At 38.0% G+C, this 18272-nt stretch overlaps 1 protein-coding gene across 1 annotated transcript in view; it reads right to left on the bottom strand.

The window, feature by feature from the left end:
• Positions 1 to 3926: 3926 nt before the first annotated feature.
• Positions 3927 to 18272, bottom strand: part of SIM1 (SIM bHLH transcription factor 1) — a 47361-nt gene continuing 33015 nt past the window's right edge. The window contains exons 9-11 of the mRNA XM_030447923.1: positions 15330 to 15495; positions 7652 to 8057; positions 3927 to 4657 (exon numbers count right to left, since the gene is read on the bottom strand). Of these exons, the coding sequence (XP_030303783.1) occupies positions 3927 to 4657; positions 7652 to 8057; positions 15330 to 15495 (1303 nt within the window). The remainder of the gene's footprint in view (positions 4658 to 7651; positions 8058 to 15329; positions 15496 to 18272) is intronic.

Here is an 18272-nt window from a genome sequence, read left to right as displayed (position 1 = left end):
CCTTCCATATTTCCCATATTCACAATCTGAGATTAAAAAAAAAACCAAACAAACAATTCCCAAACCTACTGCCAGTTCACAAGTCAGCTTTTTTTGCCCTTATGCATATTAAGTAGCACCTTACTCCACAAATATTCCCATTTGATTGAATGGGACAAATTGCTGAGTAAGGTTCTTCTTCTAATTTAAGAATTGATTTGCAAATTTGTCCAAAATTTCAAACTCCATGCCCCTGGGGTGCAAATTTCGCTTCTTTAAACAAAAGAGGTATTCCAAAATCAGAATGCACCAAAGTCATTATGCACCATCCACTGATACCAGTAAGAATATTGTTTCTTTTCCAAAACACAACCTACATACCCTCTTCAAATGTGATACGTTTGAAATGTATTTGCTGCAAATGCCTTGCATTTTTCAGTTTTGCAAAATATCTCAACTTATCTGATTTAGAAAAGAAAGGGGGGAAAAAAAGATATCCTTGAAGGTCACTAAATAAAAATTTGAATGAAATAAATATTTAATGGAAAAATAAGCTCTATACCATAATGAGAAGTACAAGTTATATGAGCTGCAGTGATTATATGCTTTAATTAAGATTGCAAACTTGTTTTTGATGTAGCATGTAGTATGTGGAGTCTATGCTTACAACATTCAATGCTATCTGTCAATTAAGAAAAAAAATCATGGCTACCTGAAGATGCAGGATGGCAAATTGGTTGACAAAAGGCATCTGTCTCTGTCAGACTGTACTGAAGTTCTAAGGAGTGCCAGTTGCTGGAATCCCATGGTTGGAGTGAGCATCAGCCTTTGTTTGTAGCACAAGGTGGCTGCATGTACAGACCTCTCTATGGAGATACTAAATATTCCATCAATTACACTGCATTTTCCTGCATATGTCATTGTAGTGGACTACAGCTATTAAAAATAGGATAAATAACTGCAGTTTGTGAAGTTTTATCTTGGGATCACAGTAAATAAGACTGGGGGATTTTTATTGCATAGCACACTGGCTTTTTTCATACAGAGCACAAGCATCTTATATTGTGCCTGTTTGGTTTATAAGTTGTCCATTTTTCAAAAGTGCCTGTCAATGCAAATACAAGGGTGCTCAAATTGTGTTTTCCTGACTACTTTTGGCCACTGCACTGTAGCCAGGGAACTGTAGCTGGTCTGCAGGATTCTATTGCCTTGTAATTAAAAGATTGTTAATAAGAGTGCTTGGTGACCCCAAGAAACTTGAGTGCTGACAAAAACCCAAACAGTTTAGGAAACTCTTCTGTAGTACAAAATATTATTGACACTTAGACTTACTTTTCATATGTACTAGTAGGGATAATATGATACCATGTACCTCTACTCTAATTCGCTTTGCAAATTGTATTTTAATACTGTACAATGAGACTCCAAATACAAGTTTATTCACATTATTCATAGGAATAAGTGAAATAAACATGTATCCAGAACTAGATTTATCAAAAATACTTTCTCGTTCCTATGGTTTAGGAATATATACAATTGTTGGGCTGAAAGGAATTTATTTTGGTCCAGTCCTCCCTCTGAATTAACAGTTATCAATGTTTTTCTTCCCCTCAATTATTTGCCTTGTTTTTATCTTAAAGCAAGCAAACAAACAAAAATCTCTAACTGCTTCTCTTTATGACCTTTGTTATTCATTTGGCAGTTAGTCAAACAAACTTCTTGCCAAATCATTTTGTTCTCATTTTGTCTTGGCTAACTTTCAATGCCCTGTCTCTCATTTCTTCCTCTAGTTCAAATAGTTTTAGACCATTATTTATCTCTCCTCTGTGCAGAGCTTGGTGCACACCAGTGACATTCCCCCTTACTCTTTTCCCTTTACAAAGATGACAGACCCAGTTTATTTAAAGTTTTTATTAGATCTTTCAGTCTCTTTATCTTTTGCTGAGCTCTGCTCCACCTTTTCTATTATGAGCTCTAGATAATAAAGAACAGACTGTGTTGCTCTTCCTTGTGTTCAATGTACATTTCACTAGGAGTGATCTCACTGCAGTCAACAGAGATCGCTTATGGAGTAAGGTACCACTCAATTTAAGATTCACAATCTGCCTTGGAGTGATCAGGACTATACACAATATTCCAAGTTCAGAGAGGTAATTTCCTCTGCTTTCAAGTACATCTCTACTTACGTGGCTTATAATGTTATTATTTAGCTTTTGCTTCTGATTAGTTTTATTGGAAAATAGATATTTTTAACCCACCGTTGCATGCTGGTTTATATTTAGTCTCATTTATAACTCAGTCCCATATGTTGAGCTTCTTAATGTTACAAATGAAGCTAGATTTAGTGCTAATCTCATTTTAGTAACCACCTCAAGTCCTCCACACTAGTACAGTAGGGAGTGGTGGTCCTGCTCCCATTGCAGTCAACTTTCAGACTTCATATAAATGCCATACAACGAAGGACAGGACTTGCCCACAAATGCCCTATTTTATTTGTTCTAGAATATGGTTCTTATTTACTCTTTTCCAGTCAATTAGTGTCTCTTTGTTCATGAGATTATTGAAAATTGCAAAAAGTTTCCCTGCCTCTTTTGATGTCTTCTATAACTCTAGGACAAGCCCTGATAACATCAACATTCTAATACAATTGAATTTCTCAGAATCCTGATTTCACTCAGTATTTTTTTAAGCACATATGACTGATTTTGGTATCCCTATTATGTTCTAATATTCATTAACTTTTCTACTGCAAGCAAGAAAGGACCACATATCCCCTTTTCAAAGTCATATCTATGATTTTACTGAATTGCAGAGTAACAGTTTTCTATACTTCCTTAATGTACTCCAAAACTTTATCAGAAGCAGGATACAGGTTTTGTTTATTTTTGCCTCTCGTATTTTTACATTTATTCAATTGATTTGTATTTTAAAGCAAAATTTCTACATTTTACTGAGTTTCTTCTAATTTGTGTTTCAAATTAATTCTTAATTATTTTGCCACTTAGAGCCACTTTCTTATTTTGCAATTATTACTAAACGGCATACATAGCCATAGAGTTAAATGCTTTTGACTTGGACCACTCCTCATTCCTGCCTGTTCTCCTTGTTTCTCCTGGAGATTTTCTTCCATTTCACTCCACTACACACCTAGTGTGACCTTTCAAAAATATGAGGACAATCTCCCGCCTCGACAGGAAGACAACCAAGCCCTATGTATTTCTCAAAACTACACTGAGAAGTGTCCTCATTATACAGTAGAAGTAAATACTTGATCATACTAATCATAAGGGTACTGCTCCTCTGCCTCCCTTCAAATTAAGCATATGTAGATAGATATGAATGTCAGTTCAAGAGGAAATTACAATTCTGAAGAGCTTTCCCTTTTTTTTTCCCTTTTTGATTTTGTAAGGATTAACCATGGATGCTTTATAGCCATGGAGCAGCACTACACACTTTGCCGTTAGAAAATATATCACCAGAAGTACACATTTTATGTGTATTTCAAAGGAGCACATCCCAACTTTCTGTGTAAAAAGTGTGTATAGCAGTTTTGTTGGCTGGGACCTGTAGGGCACATGTTCAGAGGACCTGTCTTTCGCAGTGTTTCAAACCACCACCTCTTGCACAGTGTGCACAAATAGTTCTGCTAACCTTTCCCAAGCACTCCCTGCCCAGGCCTCTTCCATCCTTCTCACCTTGCATGGCACCAGTTTTGAGTTTAGCTCTAACCCTGCATGCCAGTGTGTTTTTACTTTATAAAAGTAATGTATGTTCATTGATTTATTCACCCAAACCCTAGGTTATTCTTTCTAGTGCATTCTTTCTATTCTTTCTATTCTGTGGTATATCAAATGATGATAACGACAAGGGCATGAAAACATAAATCTTCCAATTAGATCTCAAAGGTTATTTTTTTTAAAGCACAAAAAGTTTTAGAAAAAAAAGTGTCAGCTTCCATTGGTTATTATGACAGATGTCCCCTTGTGTCCTTGTGCTGGATCTTGCTGCATCTTTAAGTGAGAAGTCACATCAAAGTGTGATCCATTACAGCCTAGTGAATAATTTCTAATTGTTTCAGTGTCATATAGATGCTCCAGGGCATATCCAGTTAATGTGTAAGCATGCTTATCAAAGTACTGCCTGTGGGAGCTGTAATAATTTGGAGAGGCTGCTGGGTGGTCCCCTGGGGTTTGATGAGGGGACATGTCTGAATGCAGGTAGTCTTTAGCTAGTACCAAGCTAGATTTTGATATTCGGTCAGAACTGGGGCTGCTTATCCTAGACAGAGTTGTGGGGCTGTTGTCGTAGCCATTTTCATGCGGGCTCATAATCTTCCCATCTCGTGGTGGGATGTGTTCACACGGGGGAGTGCTGGCAACCATGGGGACACGGCAGACATCCCCTGCCAGCTGCTGCTGGGGGTAGTTGGCAAAACAGATAGCGTGCTTCTTCCCTGTGCCGTTAATGGAAACCAGTGGATCAGGGGTTGTCTTCCGCAGCTGTAGTCTGTTTTCTTCCTCTTTAATCATTTGCTGGGTGGCTCTTATGAGGGTTTCGATTTTGCTGGGCTCATGCGGACTGCTCTGGAATTGCTCAGGGCGGTATCGGTCCCCTGATTCACTGGCAGAGCCAGGATCGGGTGAGCTAACAACACTGTCCTCATCCCAGTGCCCTCTCCCTAGGAAAGAGAGAAACAGGACAAGCATTGAGATTGGAGGAAGCAAGCAACCTTGAAGAACAAGTACTCTGAACCTTGTTTTACAGAAAGGAAACCAAGACACAAGTGACAGCAGTCACCAAAAATGACCACAATAGACCCCTTGCTCTTCAGTGACAACCTATAGTTTCCAGTGCCTCCACATCAAATGACCAACACAGCTGAAAATTTACAGAGATCTAAGCACCTCAACACAGACAGTGTCATCTGAGGCATTCTAGGGTAACCAAGCATCTACATAGGCCCAGGATACACATCAACAACTCTACAAGAACTTCTGAAGCAGCTAGAGGACAGATAGGGTACACCAGGGAACACCAAAGCACCCCAGGCATCAATATTTAGGCCTCTGACCCCTCACTCTTTGGATGAAAATCAGCAAAGTCTGAGCAAATTGTGACTATGATGAAAACAAAAATCTCAAGGAACTAAAAGTGCACATGAATCCAGCATGTCTTCTTAGCCCCTTCCAGGAGCTAAAGCAGAGAGAAAGAAAGCATTGTGGAATAGTTTGTGGCCTTATGGTGACTTTTTGCAGGTTACACAACAATAAATAAACAGAAGTAATGAATCAGTTATTCTTTAGAAGCATCAGAATCCCTTGACAGGGTTATTGGGAAAATATGATATGATATGATATCATAGCATGATGCACAATATTTGCTGTATAAAACTTTTAGAGTGGGAAAATAAAGCTGTTCTTACCTCTCTTTTAAAAAATAAGGCCCATAGACATACCAGAGAAGGTGTTCAGCCTGCATGTAGCTGACAGGACATAATCAGATCTGTCGATATTCACTAGGAAGTGAGTGACCTCCCCACCTGAACAGCCAGCTAAGGCCACACTATAATAAAGAGCCTGACAAAGGATTTGCTGACATTTGCTGCAGGAGGACATGTGTTGGACTGGCAAACTTTACATAATGATGCCTTTGCCTCAGCACATACAGTGTCTTCTTTGGGAATGAAGCCTTTTGGGTTGGTTTGACAGGGCTCCTTGAAGGAAACTTACTTGTAGAGCAGCAGATCCCCCTACTTTGTGTTAGACCAGGGCTTACAGGTCTGTTTGAGTGGCAGATCGCTTCTGCTGGGCTGTAGAGTTCATGACAAAATCAATGATGGGTTTTTATTATAAACATATCCTGGGCTTTGGATGTGGAAACTTCCGTGCTGCAGAGTATCTCAAAAACCTAATTTTATCCTTCACAACCTTATAAAGTTCGGGGACAAAATGCCAGGGCCTAGAGGTAGAAAAGGGAGCTCCATCTACCAGAACACGTGGTATGTCAGGTTCACCATGATTTGCTGGGGAGCTGGTCAGCCATGGCCCTAAGCCACATGTTCAGTTTGTCTCAATGCACAAACCTCCCTGTCCCAGACCTTTTGAGGGTGACCAGAAATTCATGGGATCATACACAACATCCAGGGCCTTCCATACTAGTCAGCTAATTGACATTTTTGTAAGGTTACTCTGAACCAGAACTTCTAGATGATGCATTAGAAGAACAGAAGAGGAAGAAAATGTTTTTCTGCCCAGAGAAACTGCTCTGACAGCAATCTTCGTGTAGCATTAAGCTTCAATTGAGAAAGGTCAAGGTTTGAAACAGCCTAAATCTAAGTAAAAATGACCCATTTAAAACAGAGTCTAAGATTTTTTTCTCCTAAACTGAGAACAGGTCAGGTTTTACCCCCAAAACTACATGCAGATTGAAGGCTCCCCATTGTAGACTTGATAGAATAAAGAAAATAACTGCAGTACCTGGAATTATAGAAAAAAGAAGGAACAAACTGAAATCAAATTATATTATCCATTTGCATTAATTATCCTTGATAAAACCATGCAATGGATATTTAATAATTTTGCATTTGTACTTCTTTCTGATATTTATAGATCACTTACGTTCCATAAGAATTCTTATGCTTAAAGCTGTCAAGCAAAATTATCTCTCAGCTCAATTCTCTTTTTTGGAGAAGAAAAAACTAGAGAAACACAAATGTGACAAATACAGAACAGACACAATGAAGAAGGTGTGTACCCACAGAAAAAGTAGAGAGCAGTACTCATCAGTAAAATTTAGATGTTGACTGTATTTCCTAGAGCTTCAATAATTTTTCTGATCTCAACAGAATTTTTCTCAGACTGAAGTAAAACAGAACAAGTTTTTTATTTTAAAAAAACTTATTCTGCAAGTTGATGGATTGGTACTAATGCAATTAGCTTTTCAGAGTTCTTCAGAAACAGCCTATGTTTTGACATATTATTTTAGCAGAAGCTTTTTTAATATATACTTCATTTATCCTTACAGCTTCTGAAGATGTGCTGATGCACTGAGGCTGCAACCTGCCAGACACTAAGCAATGCTTCAGTCTTGGTGCTGAAAAGACGGAGACACTCAACCTGCCTGAAAATTCTAGCTGAGGATTAAATGTCTGAAACCAAAAGCAAATGCAAATTTGAATTGCAAAATTTCAGTAAAAAGAAACAGCAAAATTTATAGAATCTAATAATAGCCAGTGCAGAGAATAGTCATTTGAAGAACAGTTTCTCCCATGATATTTAAGGTTGGGTTTAGTTCAAACTAGTTTTACACTAAATATATTCCATCCAAAGTATATTTATATGGAGTCGGATAAATAGCACATTTCTATTAAGGAGGTGTAAATTTGTTCATGTTTCTAAGATCATCTTTAAAATCTCATCAGTTAGATATTCCCACCTTAATTTCACAGACTAAAAAATTACACAACAAATTCCATTTCGCTGCATATAAGGCAGCCTGTCAACCCGAAATTGAACTTTAAGTGTTCCTCATCTCCATAGAGGCGACCTCTGAAACAAGGGCATGCATCGAGGGTCTCTCTCATTTTCTGTCTCTCACATAAACAGCTGCATGTCTATGTCACATTGCTTTATTTGAGATGATGCCACTTCTGCAAATCCTTGTTATCTCTTACCGTGAATCCTGTGCACTGAAGTTATGTGGGGCATACTGTTCTCATAAGCCTCTCTGCTCTCCGGGGATGACTTAGTCAGGGGCAAGGCTGAACGAGAACCCCACCAGCTCTCCCTTCCCGGCTGTGGAGTGCCGAGGAAATAGCGGCCAGCTTCACACCTCCCTCCTTCACAGGCCTGAGTATGGAAATGTCTGTCATCAACCAGCCTGGAGTGGTCGAGTGCAAAACCATAACAGAGAGCACTGTGGTCTGCGTACTGTCTGTAGGCACAGGAGATGTCGTGGTGCTGAGAGCTTGGTCTGTCTGTGGGCTCCAGGAGCTGGGGAGAAGCCGTGTCAGTCAGGGGGCTCCCACCCCACTGGCTCTCATGGTCAGACTCAGACCTCTCAGTGTGAAATCCAGAATACTGCAAAACAGGAAGAGGAGTGGAGAAATTACTGGGGGAAATCTGCAAGGAGCTGCATGGAAAAGACAGAGTATGCATGTGATGGGGGTGTTTTTTGAAAGGGTGCCCACACCTCCTGATTGTACAACATTCTCTAATGAGCTCACAGATGACAGGACCAAACTCATGGAAGTCTAAAACATCCCACGTTGACTCTTAATAGCCATCTCCTTCATGATATGTATTATTAGGCTGAACAACATCAATGTCACAATTCAATATTTTTTTATTGCTTTGAAAGCCAGTGGTCATGCTCAGAGATGGTGCTCCAACTCTCCTTGGCAAAACATTTCCAAAAAGGACTGAAATAACACTGCTCCTGGAGCATTCTTTCATACCAAATTGAAATTACTGCATTTCAAGGGGGTTTTGTTGCTTTGGGGTTTTTTTTTCTAAGCTTCCTTCTCTTCTCCTCACATTTTGTTTGTTGTTGGATCATTTTCTTACCTGGAGTGGTATCTTGGAACTTCTTTTGTTCCATTAGTAGGGAAAAGAAATCCTTCTGTAGATCCTAGGACTATCAAAACCACTAGAGAGTAAACTCTGATGTGATTAACAGATTGGCAGGAAGATAAAATCCCAACTCTGTTGTGATGTGGGAAAGAGGAAAATTCAAAAACTACTTGAATGAAAACCTGACTGCTAGGCAAAGCAGGCAGAGTCAGCATTTGCCACCCATGCTTAAGCAGGGTCCTCCCAACACAGAAGCAGCAACTATAAGGCAGATGGAAAAGCAAACAGAATGGGAGCATTTACAGAGAAGGAAGGGTTAAGTTAAATGTCAGATATTTCTAGATATTCATAATAAATATCATTCATAATGAATGTTTCAAACTTTTAGATACTTTTTGGGAAGTTAAAAAAAAAAATGCTTATTAAACCTCCTAGGACTTATCTTTATCATTTTTAAATCTTTTAATTCATTGGAATTGTCAAACTTCATGGAACATCTTTAAACCAATTTCAGCCATGCTTACAGATTGGGGTGAGACCAAAGCTGTACATGCTCTTCAGTACTCTACACTCATGTCACAAATCAATGTATTACAACATGAAAGCTTGGAATCCTCCCATTCCATCGCTCACCTTCCAGATGCCCACTCTGCTTTGTCTTTTAGTAGGCATTAGGCCTCTCTCCTCAAAACATAAGCTTACCTTCCTTGTCACTGGATTGAGTTGCCATGAAACTCCTCATTAACAGCCAAGATCAAGGTTTTATGCACTTACCAATTGAAAGTACTGACCAGATGTTTGACTTACAGAAACTTAAAACATCTGTGCAACATCAGTCGTGAAACTACTTTGGTTTTGGCATTTAATTGGGTATTTCTTCAGTATTTCAGTTTATATTTGGGAATACTGTTTGCTAAGAAAACATGTTATTTAAAGGAGAGAAAAAAAAAAAAAAGTGTTGTGGATTTGGGATGCTCAGTGGTATTTTTTTATTAGTTTTCAGAATACCTGTAGGCAAAAAGCCTACCACTAGATATGGAGGAGGTCAGCAAGTTAGTACCACCGCATTTATTGCAAGGTTTTAGAAATTAACAGGTAAATCTGATTTTGCAGGGTAAAATAGTTATCGAGCCACAGTAGAGTTCTTCTAAATGTCAGTAATTTGGCATACATTAACTAAGAACTTTATCCAAGCATTGCAGTGGTACATGACCATCTGAGAGACCTAATTCTTCTATTATCCTTTCATACCTAATGTCTTCAAATTGTTTAGTCACATAGGTATCTTCACAAATACTGACTGAATTACTGTAAACTTTCTGACAAAAATCTCTAGACAAATATGTTTTCAATGAAAAATTAGATATTGTTAACAAGATTATTACTATTAATTTTTAGTTTAAATGCAAATTCACAAAAGGAAAACTACTTTTGTACCTTCTCTGAATTTCAGTATTATTTTTAGCACTCTTTGTGGATTTGACTTTTAATTTAAAATGATAAGCCAAAACATAAGGTAAACATAAAAATAAGTATAAAAAAGTTAAAAGTTCATTTATTTTCTTATTAAAAACAATACGCATATTATGTATTTTTTTCATGAGGCTGACAAAGAAATGTATTTCCAATAATATTGTAATGATAATAATTGTTATGATAATAATAAATGCCAGAGGTTCTTCCAAACTGAAAATTCTTAATTTCATTTAGCCTTAATAGATATTCTTCTGTTAGTTCTCTGTTTCTAAAGACACTTCATGATTCAACATAGCTTCCCTTGAAGGAAATTGCTCCATTTAACTGAAAACTTGTTCAATTTTTTTTTTTTTTTTTTAATCTAGGACCAGACCAGTAGGGCTTCAATTGCACAGGCCTTTGTGCACCTTTCTCAAAGAAATGGGAAAAATTTCGAAGGGTACATGTTCAGTATATCAGAAATGCACCGTGTAGTATCATATAAGCATGTGGTCCAGACCAACAGTACTACAAGCATATCCTTTGGACTTGATGTAAATTATGATTATTTGAGATCTGACCCACCACAGCTGCCAGGACAAGGACAGAACTAAATTAACAAACTCAATTGCTTGCAACTCACATTGTCTACCAGGGTTTGCTGTGACTGCTTGTCCTTAAGGTACAGCATAAATACAGCCCCAAAATATGGCTATTTCCCTTTAAAACTAACCACATCTCTATTTGGCATGGTTCTACTGTTGCAGTCCTACCACTGTCTCTTCTGGGAATCTGATGTTGACAGGTGGAGACTCCAAAGAGGGGCATGTGTGACACGTTGACAGGGAGAGAAATTAAAAGATGATCAAAGATACTGCTTTACTGAAATGGGAGTGGAAACACTATCTCTGAAGTCAAAATTAGGCTCCCACATGTCAAGTGATGAAAGACCATAAAAAATGGCAACAGATTTAATGAAGATTATGGCAAATAAAAAATTGTGATTTTTTTTTTTTTTTTTTTTTTTGCTTTTTCAATTCCAGTCCTGACTCACCAGAAATCATTTCATTTCTGCTAATAGTTGCCTCCTAAGTCCTATATCAGGCAGAATTATGGTTTGGGGGAGGGGTTTGATAAATTTTATCTAGCAGGTAAGTGAAACATGGTAAATAACTTCAGACAGGCAACCTCTGAAACCCCTTCAGGTGATTTCTGAATTGTCTCCTGGCATAAGCAACTGTGATAAATAAGTTAAATGATCCTCCTCCAGCTGGTTCCTGGAAACTGCATTAGAAAGGTTTTTCAGACTGCTAATCCAGTGTGCCACTGCACTGAGAGCACAGCAGCAGGATCAGCACTGACATCCAAGGCCTGTGTAGGTCACCACTGATGCTATTTTCACTCTGAGAAAAACCTCAGGAGAGCTGAAGGGGCAAGGAAATAGGAAAATATAAATCCAATGTCTAAGGCAAGCTTACTTGACAAGGACCCATGGAAGTGTGTCAGACCAGTAAACAATTTAATATTTCTTGGTCAATTTTCTTTTGTCTGACCTTCCATTTCTGCAGGTGTCTCACTGGTCTGAGCAATCCTCCTGTCATATGCAGCAACATCAGCCTGTTCCACACACTCTGCCAGATGTTCAAACAATAGATGTTATAGATTTCTAATTTTCTGGCAGTCTACTCTGGTTTTTATCATTATAAACATTAAATATGTAGTGAAACCCTCTCAGAGTCCTTTTTTCCATGAAAAACTTTCACTACATCAGCATTAGCAGTTTTCCTCTTGATTTGTGTCTTAACCATAAGAAAAAACATCACAGATGCGGGCTGTATTGTACTAAGAACATATGCATGCTTTTAAATCACTTTTATCTTACTTTTTACTAATGTAATCCTGAAATGTAAAATATGTTCTTTTTGCATTCACTATTATAGGCAGAACAGATGGTGAAAGGCTTAGATTAAAGTAATACAGCATGTCCATTAAAATAACCCCCACTGCTGGTGACTCTTCACCAGATCAGGAGTTATGTTTACTATAAAAAGAGGGGTTTGCTTTGCTTTTGAATACACTGAAAGCTGCCAAAGCTTTAGGCTACAGGAAGAAATAAAAAATTAAAAATAAAAAATAAGTAATAATATTAAAAAAATAGAAGTGTGACTGGAATTTAGCCTCATTCTGTTACCTTCACCCTATTGGGTGACGAACCCAAATAGAGGTAGATTGCAGAATTAATCCAGATTATTTGTTTAGAGGTGCTATGATGTTTAAAGATGCTGTGATAAAATCAATTTACCTTCAAAATCAGGTGTATTAATATACACCTACTAGAGATGGTTCTTATTTCCCAAAACTTAGGCATGCTGTAACACACACCAAAGCCTCCATCCAACAGTATTTGGGTACAAGCTTGTATGTGTTTGTTTTATATATATATATATATATACATAATATTTATCCAAGAACTAAAATGAGATATGAAGTTATAAAACTTTGTCCAGATTTGACCATAAAATATTTCCATTAGAGGTAGACAGCCAACAACTTTAAATATTTTCTTTAAACAATCACCATTAATGGGAGATTAAACTCCAAAGCAGTTGTTCAGATGATCACAATTAAAATGTTTTTCTAATCTTGCTGCTATTTCCTGTGTACAGAATAAATGAGGTCCAGGGCTAGCTTTTGGGAACACAAAATAAATGAGGTCCAGGGCTCGATTTTGGAGCCCCTCACAGTGATTATTATTATGGCATCTTTTAACCAGCTCACAGTTTCCTTTTTCTGCCAATCTCTTTCAAGTTGTCTTCTCTCCTGGTTTTTTTCACCTACATTTTCAACTCTCCAGCCTCTCTGGTAGAACAGAACTAGAAGAGCACTGTTCAAAGTCTGTGGGCAAATTCTCCAGCTGTATAATGATATTTGGGTTGCTGTGCTCTCCACTTGCTCCTTCTCCTGCCTGGGGCTGGTTTCACAGAACCTCTTAGCCCCCTGTGCTGGCCTCTGTGTTAATCAAATGCTGATCGATGCCCACAGTTTAATAAACTCAGTATATACTGACAGCTACAAGCTCCATGTTATGCTATGTCTTCTTTTGCATAAGATTTGAGGGGGGAAAAAACCATTAACAATGTCTTTGGTGACCAAAACATCCACCTTTTGCCCTACTAGTAAACATTTGGATGAAATTTAACAGCATGGTTTTTGTACAGTTCACATCTCATGTAGACATCCTAGGGGCACAAAACTGGCAAGGGAGAGGATTATCAGTCATCATCCAAAAAGGATATGATTCCCTTTCTCACAAAGCAAACAGTAAATGGGGGGGAAAAAATGTATTTATAGTTAAATTTTCCTATGTACCCTTAAATTCTAAGAAATACTTTGTCAACTGCCTCTCTTTTACTAATAAACTTCCTGCTTTGTTCCTCCACCAAAACCCAGGCTCCTGTGTAAGCCAAACCCCATGTCCTCACTTTTCAGCCATGGCTTTTGAGTTACACTCTAATTCTCCCCAACTGACTGGCAAACTACTTGGGATGGAGATCGAGAGACAGAGACCATACCACCTGCTGCATGCTCTTCACAGCAGCTTTTCTTTGTCTTTCAACAGATTATTCAGTGGTGGAGAAGGATTAGAGGGATGCAAAGCCAAGCTGACACTACTACTCGTGGTGATGTGCTACAGTGAACTGTATGAGCATTTTTCAAGATGTTGGCAACCAGCAGGGCTGCTTCTCTTTGAATTCCTAAATATGCGACTTTACTACCAGGCAGCTGGTAGTGAGGATGCAAAATGAAACTGGAGACTATTCAAACAACAATCTCTAATAAACCAACAGTTTCAATGTTATGCTGCCAGCTCAGGATTTTTTTTCTGGTGGCAGAGAGAATAAGGAGGTACTGGTAAAAGTTACACTTTCAGGAATCAAATTGATGTGGGAGAATAATAGGTCTCCAGCCAGGATTGTCCTGCTAGCAAATGAGGACTACTGAAATGACCATGTAGGGGGAGGTGAAGGGTAATTTCAATTAATCAGATTTAGTAATCTTAAAAATCCAATTTAGATTTAGCTGCTGGTATCTCTCCTGATTCTTCAAAACAATTTTACTGCAATTTTTGGTGTAATGCATTTAAGAAAAAGCCTCTTCCTTAGCAATTCACAGAAATGCACGTGAACAAATTATTTAAAAATACGAGCTGTTGGAACCTCTGGCAAAATTATATTACTAAAATTAAGAATCTGAGTTCATATCTAGGTGTTCAGTTAAATACTATCTGTACCAAATGCAGATGCCACTTAACTGAAATTTTTACCCTTGGTACTTTTCCGGGGGCAAAAAAAAAAACAAGGAAGTGGTGTGGAGACTTGGGCACACATTGTACACTCTCAGAGGTCCATTTAGAAAACTTTGTGCCTGAAGAGAAAACGTAGTTATCAAGGTCATTATCAGTTAAATATTGACCTGGACTCTTCAGAAGTACATAGGTCTTCAATGTTACATCACAAATGTATACATTTATATCCACCCCATGGTGACATACAGGGACTGAGACTTGCATCATTATTTAATAAACATAATGGCTATTTCAACAGAGAGATTTGAGCTAAAGTGTCGATAGTGTAAGTGTGTAAGTGCTCTGACATCATCAGTAGAAATCAGTTGCGTAAATGTACTAGAGAAGCTCCGGTTCAGAGACCAACTCAAGTCTGATCTATTCTCCAATCAAGAACACATTCCTTACACTTCAGGCCTGAAAATGAAACCTGAGAAATTAAAACCTACTGATGCCAACAACCACCTCTTAGCTCTTTCTCCCTTCCAAAGCTTTATACATAGAAAACCTTTCTTGTTCCAGTTTAGCAAGTTAGCTTGTTGGCTTTCCTCCTCAAACCTTACTCCTCTTGACTAAGATTTCATTATTAAACTGCTGTCAAATATCTGGCAGCTTTCTAGTTATGCTGGAATTATTAAAGAGTAAGTAAAAGAAGCAGGCTTTCTCACATGGCAAAACTCACAATCTTCTCAAACCAAGTATTTCAAAACCAACATTTTCACTTGTCCTTCTGTCCCCTCCTCATTAACTGAGCCCTGTGCTGTTATTGTTGTTGTTGACTGCATGCTGAAACATCAATGTTTCCAGCTTTTTAGAAACAGTTTAAAGAAACATATTCCTCTCTCAAGACCTTATAACCTGTTGCTGTTTATTCTTTTCGAGTAACGTGTCCTTTGGTCCATTCTAATTACTCCGGTAAAGCAGCAGCCAAAATCAAGATATTAAAAAATATTTAATTTGTGTTTTTCAAAGACAGCTACCTGTGGGTATGGTGATGTCCTTGATTTTGACTTTGTGCTCGAGAGGCGGGATTTGCTTCCCTTCCTATTATCCGTTATGGTCGGAGCTGAGTTTGCGTATGAGAATGCCGGCTTGGTAGCAGTGACCTGATCCAGGGAGAGCTGGAGTCCTTTATATTCAGTGTCCCTATATAAAAGGCAAAAGTGAAAAACAAACTCACTTCATATCTTAATGGGAAACATTCCTTCCTTCTTAGTAGGGGGTGGGAATGAAAGGTATTTTTTAAGGAAAAGAACAAACAGGGCAAGCCAGTATATCTCCCTAATAGATTTAAGTAGTATAGCTTACTAAACAATAGCACTATTTTTATACTAGAAATGATTGCTTTTTGGATCCAGCTGTTATCATCCTGATCTACTTTCTTCAGTAATAAAAAACAATGGGATGGAAATTTCTGAGATGTATATTACAGTGTTGCATTGGTCACACAGCTAAGCAGTAAATAAGATACATTTTCCTCAAAACTCTTTTGACTGTACAACTATAAACTTACCACATGTGTATATGTTTTTGCATGTGTATATGTTTCATGCATGTGTGGGGATACACATAGCAGCCTACATAGATGGCTAAATAAGTTGTACAAATAATTTTTTTTTAATGAAAAACACTTCATCTTTGTATTTTTCACTGTTCAGAAAGTTTCAGGCAATTGATGCAAATTTGTGAATTTTTCTTCTTCTATGAGTCTTGTGTTTGTTCCTCCGTTTGAAGCTTATTGTACTTAAAGAGTTCACTAGTCAGAGAAAAGAGCTAGATAAATGAAAGCCTTGTTGTTTAACTAGTCTGTCCCTCACTCACAAAATACTAGAGGTTTTCTATGGGGAGCTGGATGTAAGGGGAGTTTGTGAAGTTCAATGTTAGTTTCATCAAATGTTCTAATGAACACACAAAAGTAAGGAAAGCTGGCATTATTCACAATGTCTTACTAAGGATAACAAGGGCATAGGCATTAACAGGCACCCCCTTGCACACATCTGCATGGCTGCTGATACCTGGGGGAGTAAGAAATGAGCTTTCCAGCTTTCATGTAGTCATACGGAACCTATTCTGACAATGATTTATGAAAAGAGAGTGAAACAAGGATTTCTTCCTGACCTATCTACCTGGAGGATAAGAGGAAGGATTCATGGCTTTTCTCTTCCTTCGTGTTAAGCAGCAGAGAAGAAGGAGAACAAGGAAAGAGTAATGCTTGTCTTATCAGTCAAGGAGGCTGTGTTGCCTATGCTTATGGTCATTCTCACATTACCCCATAGACCTAAAGACTCATCCCTAATGAATTATATTAATAATAAATTGTTCATCCAGATTTAGCAACAATATCTTGCTCTATAATCACACATATCTTGATATAAGCCACGACAGTCTTACATTTTTCAGAAAGGAACTGCACAGCAACCTGAACAATATCACAGCTTAGTACACTGAAATGTTTTGAAATAAAAGTCAGGAAGCAAAAAGATAAACTTAATAAATCACTGAAATAAATGAAATAGGATAGATCTTTGTACAGCCACAGATAAACCTGCAGAACAGACAAATTAATTCATGCTAGTTTGACACTAAAAATTTTTTGCACATGGCAAGCAACAAACTTGGTCAACGGGGATTGTTAATTTTTTTTGGCAATGCAGCCAATGTTTTTGTATCCATGCGTATATAGCACATGAAAATTAATCGCTCACAGTAAATACACTGTTTCTATTCCATGGCAGACAGAGATTAGCCAACTATAATTAATGTTTTGTAATGCAAAATTACTTCTTAATGAGGTAATTTCTTGGAGTTTTGGCTTTAATAGAGATAGGTCTCTGCTACAGTATTTGCATTTCAAATATCCTGCCTGCAGTGAAAGCACCTGAATACAGGGATTTGCTTTGATCTATTTGACAGGTAAGGTTCATCCACATATTTTGAAATCATAAATCTTTCCCATTGTTTCCCTCAGAATTTCTCTCCAGACCACTTGACTTGACATGCAAAGCATCTGTCTCGATAACTGAATCTTACTAAATTATCTTTATGTAATACAAAACAACAGAAAAAAAGGAATTCAGTTAATCTTCATATCTAACTACTAAAGTAGGATGGGTTGCAATCAATAGTCCTGGAAAAACTATCAGTCTTATCCTGACATACACATTCCCTCTATCTGATTACAAGAAGAGGAAGTGTCCTGTGGTGTCAGTGTCAGGTGCAGACAGTGTTGCCTCCAGAAATGAAAATTAATCAAAATTAAGTAGATAAGTTGCTCACAGCCTCATGGAGGTGAGGAGGTTCTGTTCTGGTTTTGAAACCACCAGCAGCCCTTTTGCCTCCTTTTCTGCTGGTGAATCCTTAGCTCTGCCATTACCTCCCCACCTCAGGTGCAGGCCACCCTGTAACTTCTGCTGCTTCCTCATGTCAGTGGAAGAGTTTTTAAAAACTGAATGAAACACGACCTCAGTATTCAGACCAGAGACTGTCACTCCAACAGTACTTGCCTGATGTTATAATCTGTATAAGGTCCAAGCTTTCAGATCATAGAGCACTGTGCAATGCCTCTAGGTCACAGGAGTCTAAAAAAAACCAAACAGGCAAATCAGGCTGCCCAAAACCTTGCATGTCATTATGTGTTCCTAAGTCCTTGGTATTGTTATGGCAAAGAGTCACCCTCCCAGAACACCACACATTAGAATAAACACCACAAGCTGGTTATTTGCAACCAGTTTCTAGTAACAATAACACCATTAAACAAAGGATAAAAAGGAAATTATCTGAACTTCTTGCTGCTGAATGCAAAGTATTCCCATAGAAAAAGACTACATTTGAGCTCTCCTTGCAGGTGAAACACCGGGGGTTTTGGCATGACTGAGGCATGATTCAGAACCATCTCAATTCTGTCTTTGCACAGCTACCCTTCA

This window comes from Calypte anna, chromosome 3 (genome assembly GCF_003957555.1).
Source record: "Calypte anna isolate BGI_N300 chromosome 3, bCalAnn1_v1.p, whole genome shotgun sequence".
NCBI lineage: Eukaryota > Metazoa > Chordata > Aves > Apodiformes > Trochilidae > Calypte > Calypte anna.
Note: the sequence above shows the minus strand (reverse complement) of the source record. Positions and strands in the feature narration are given on the sequence as shown.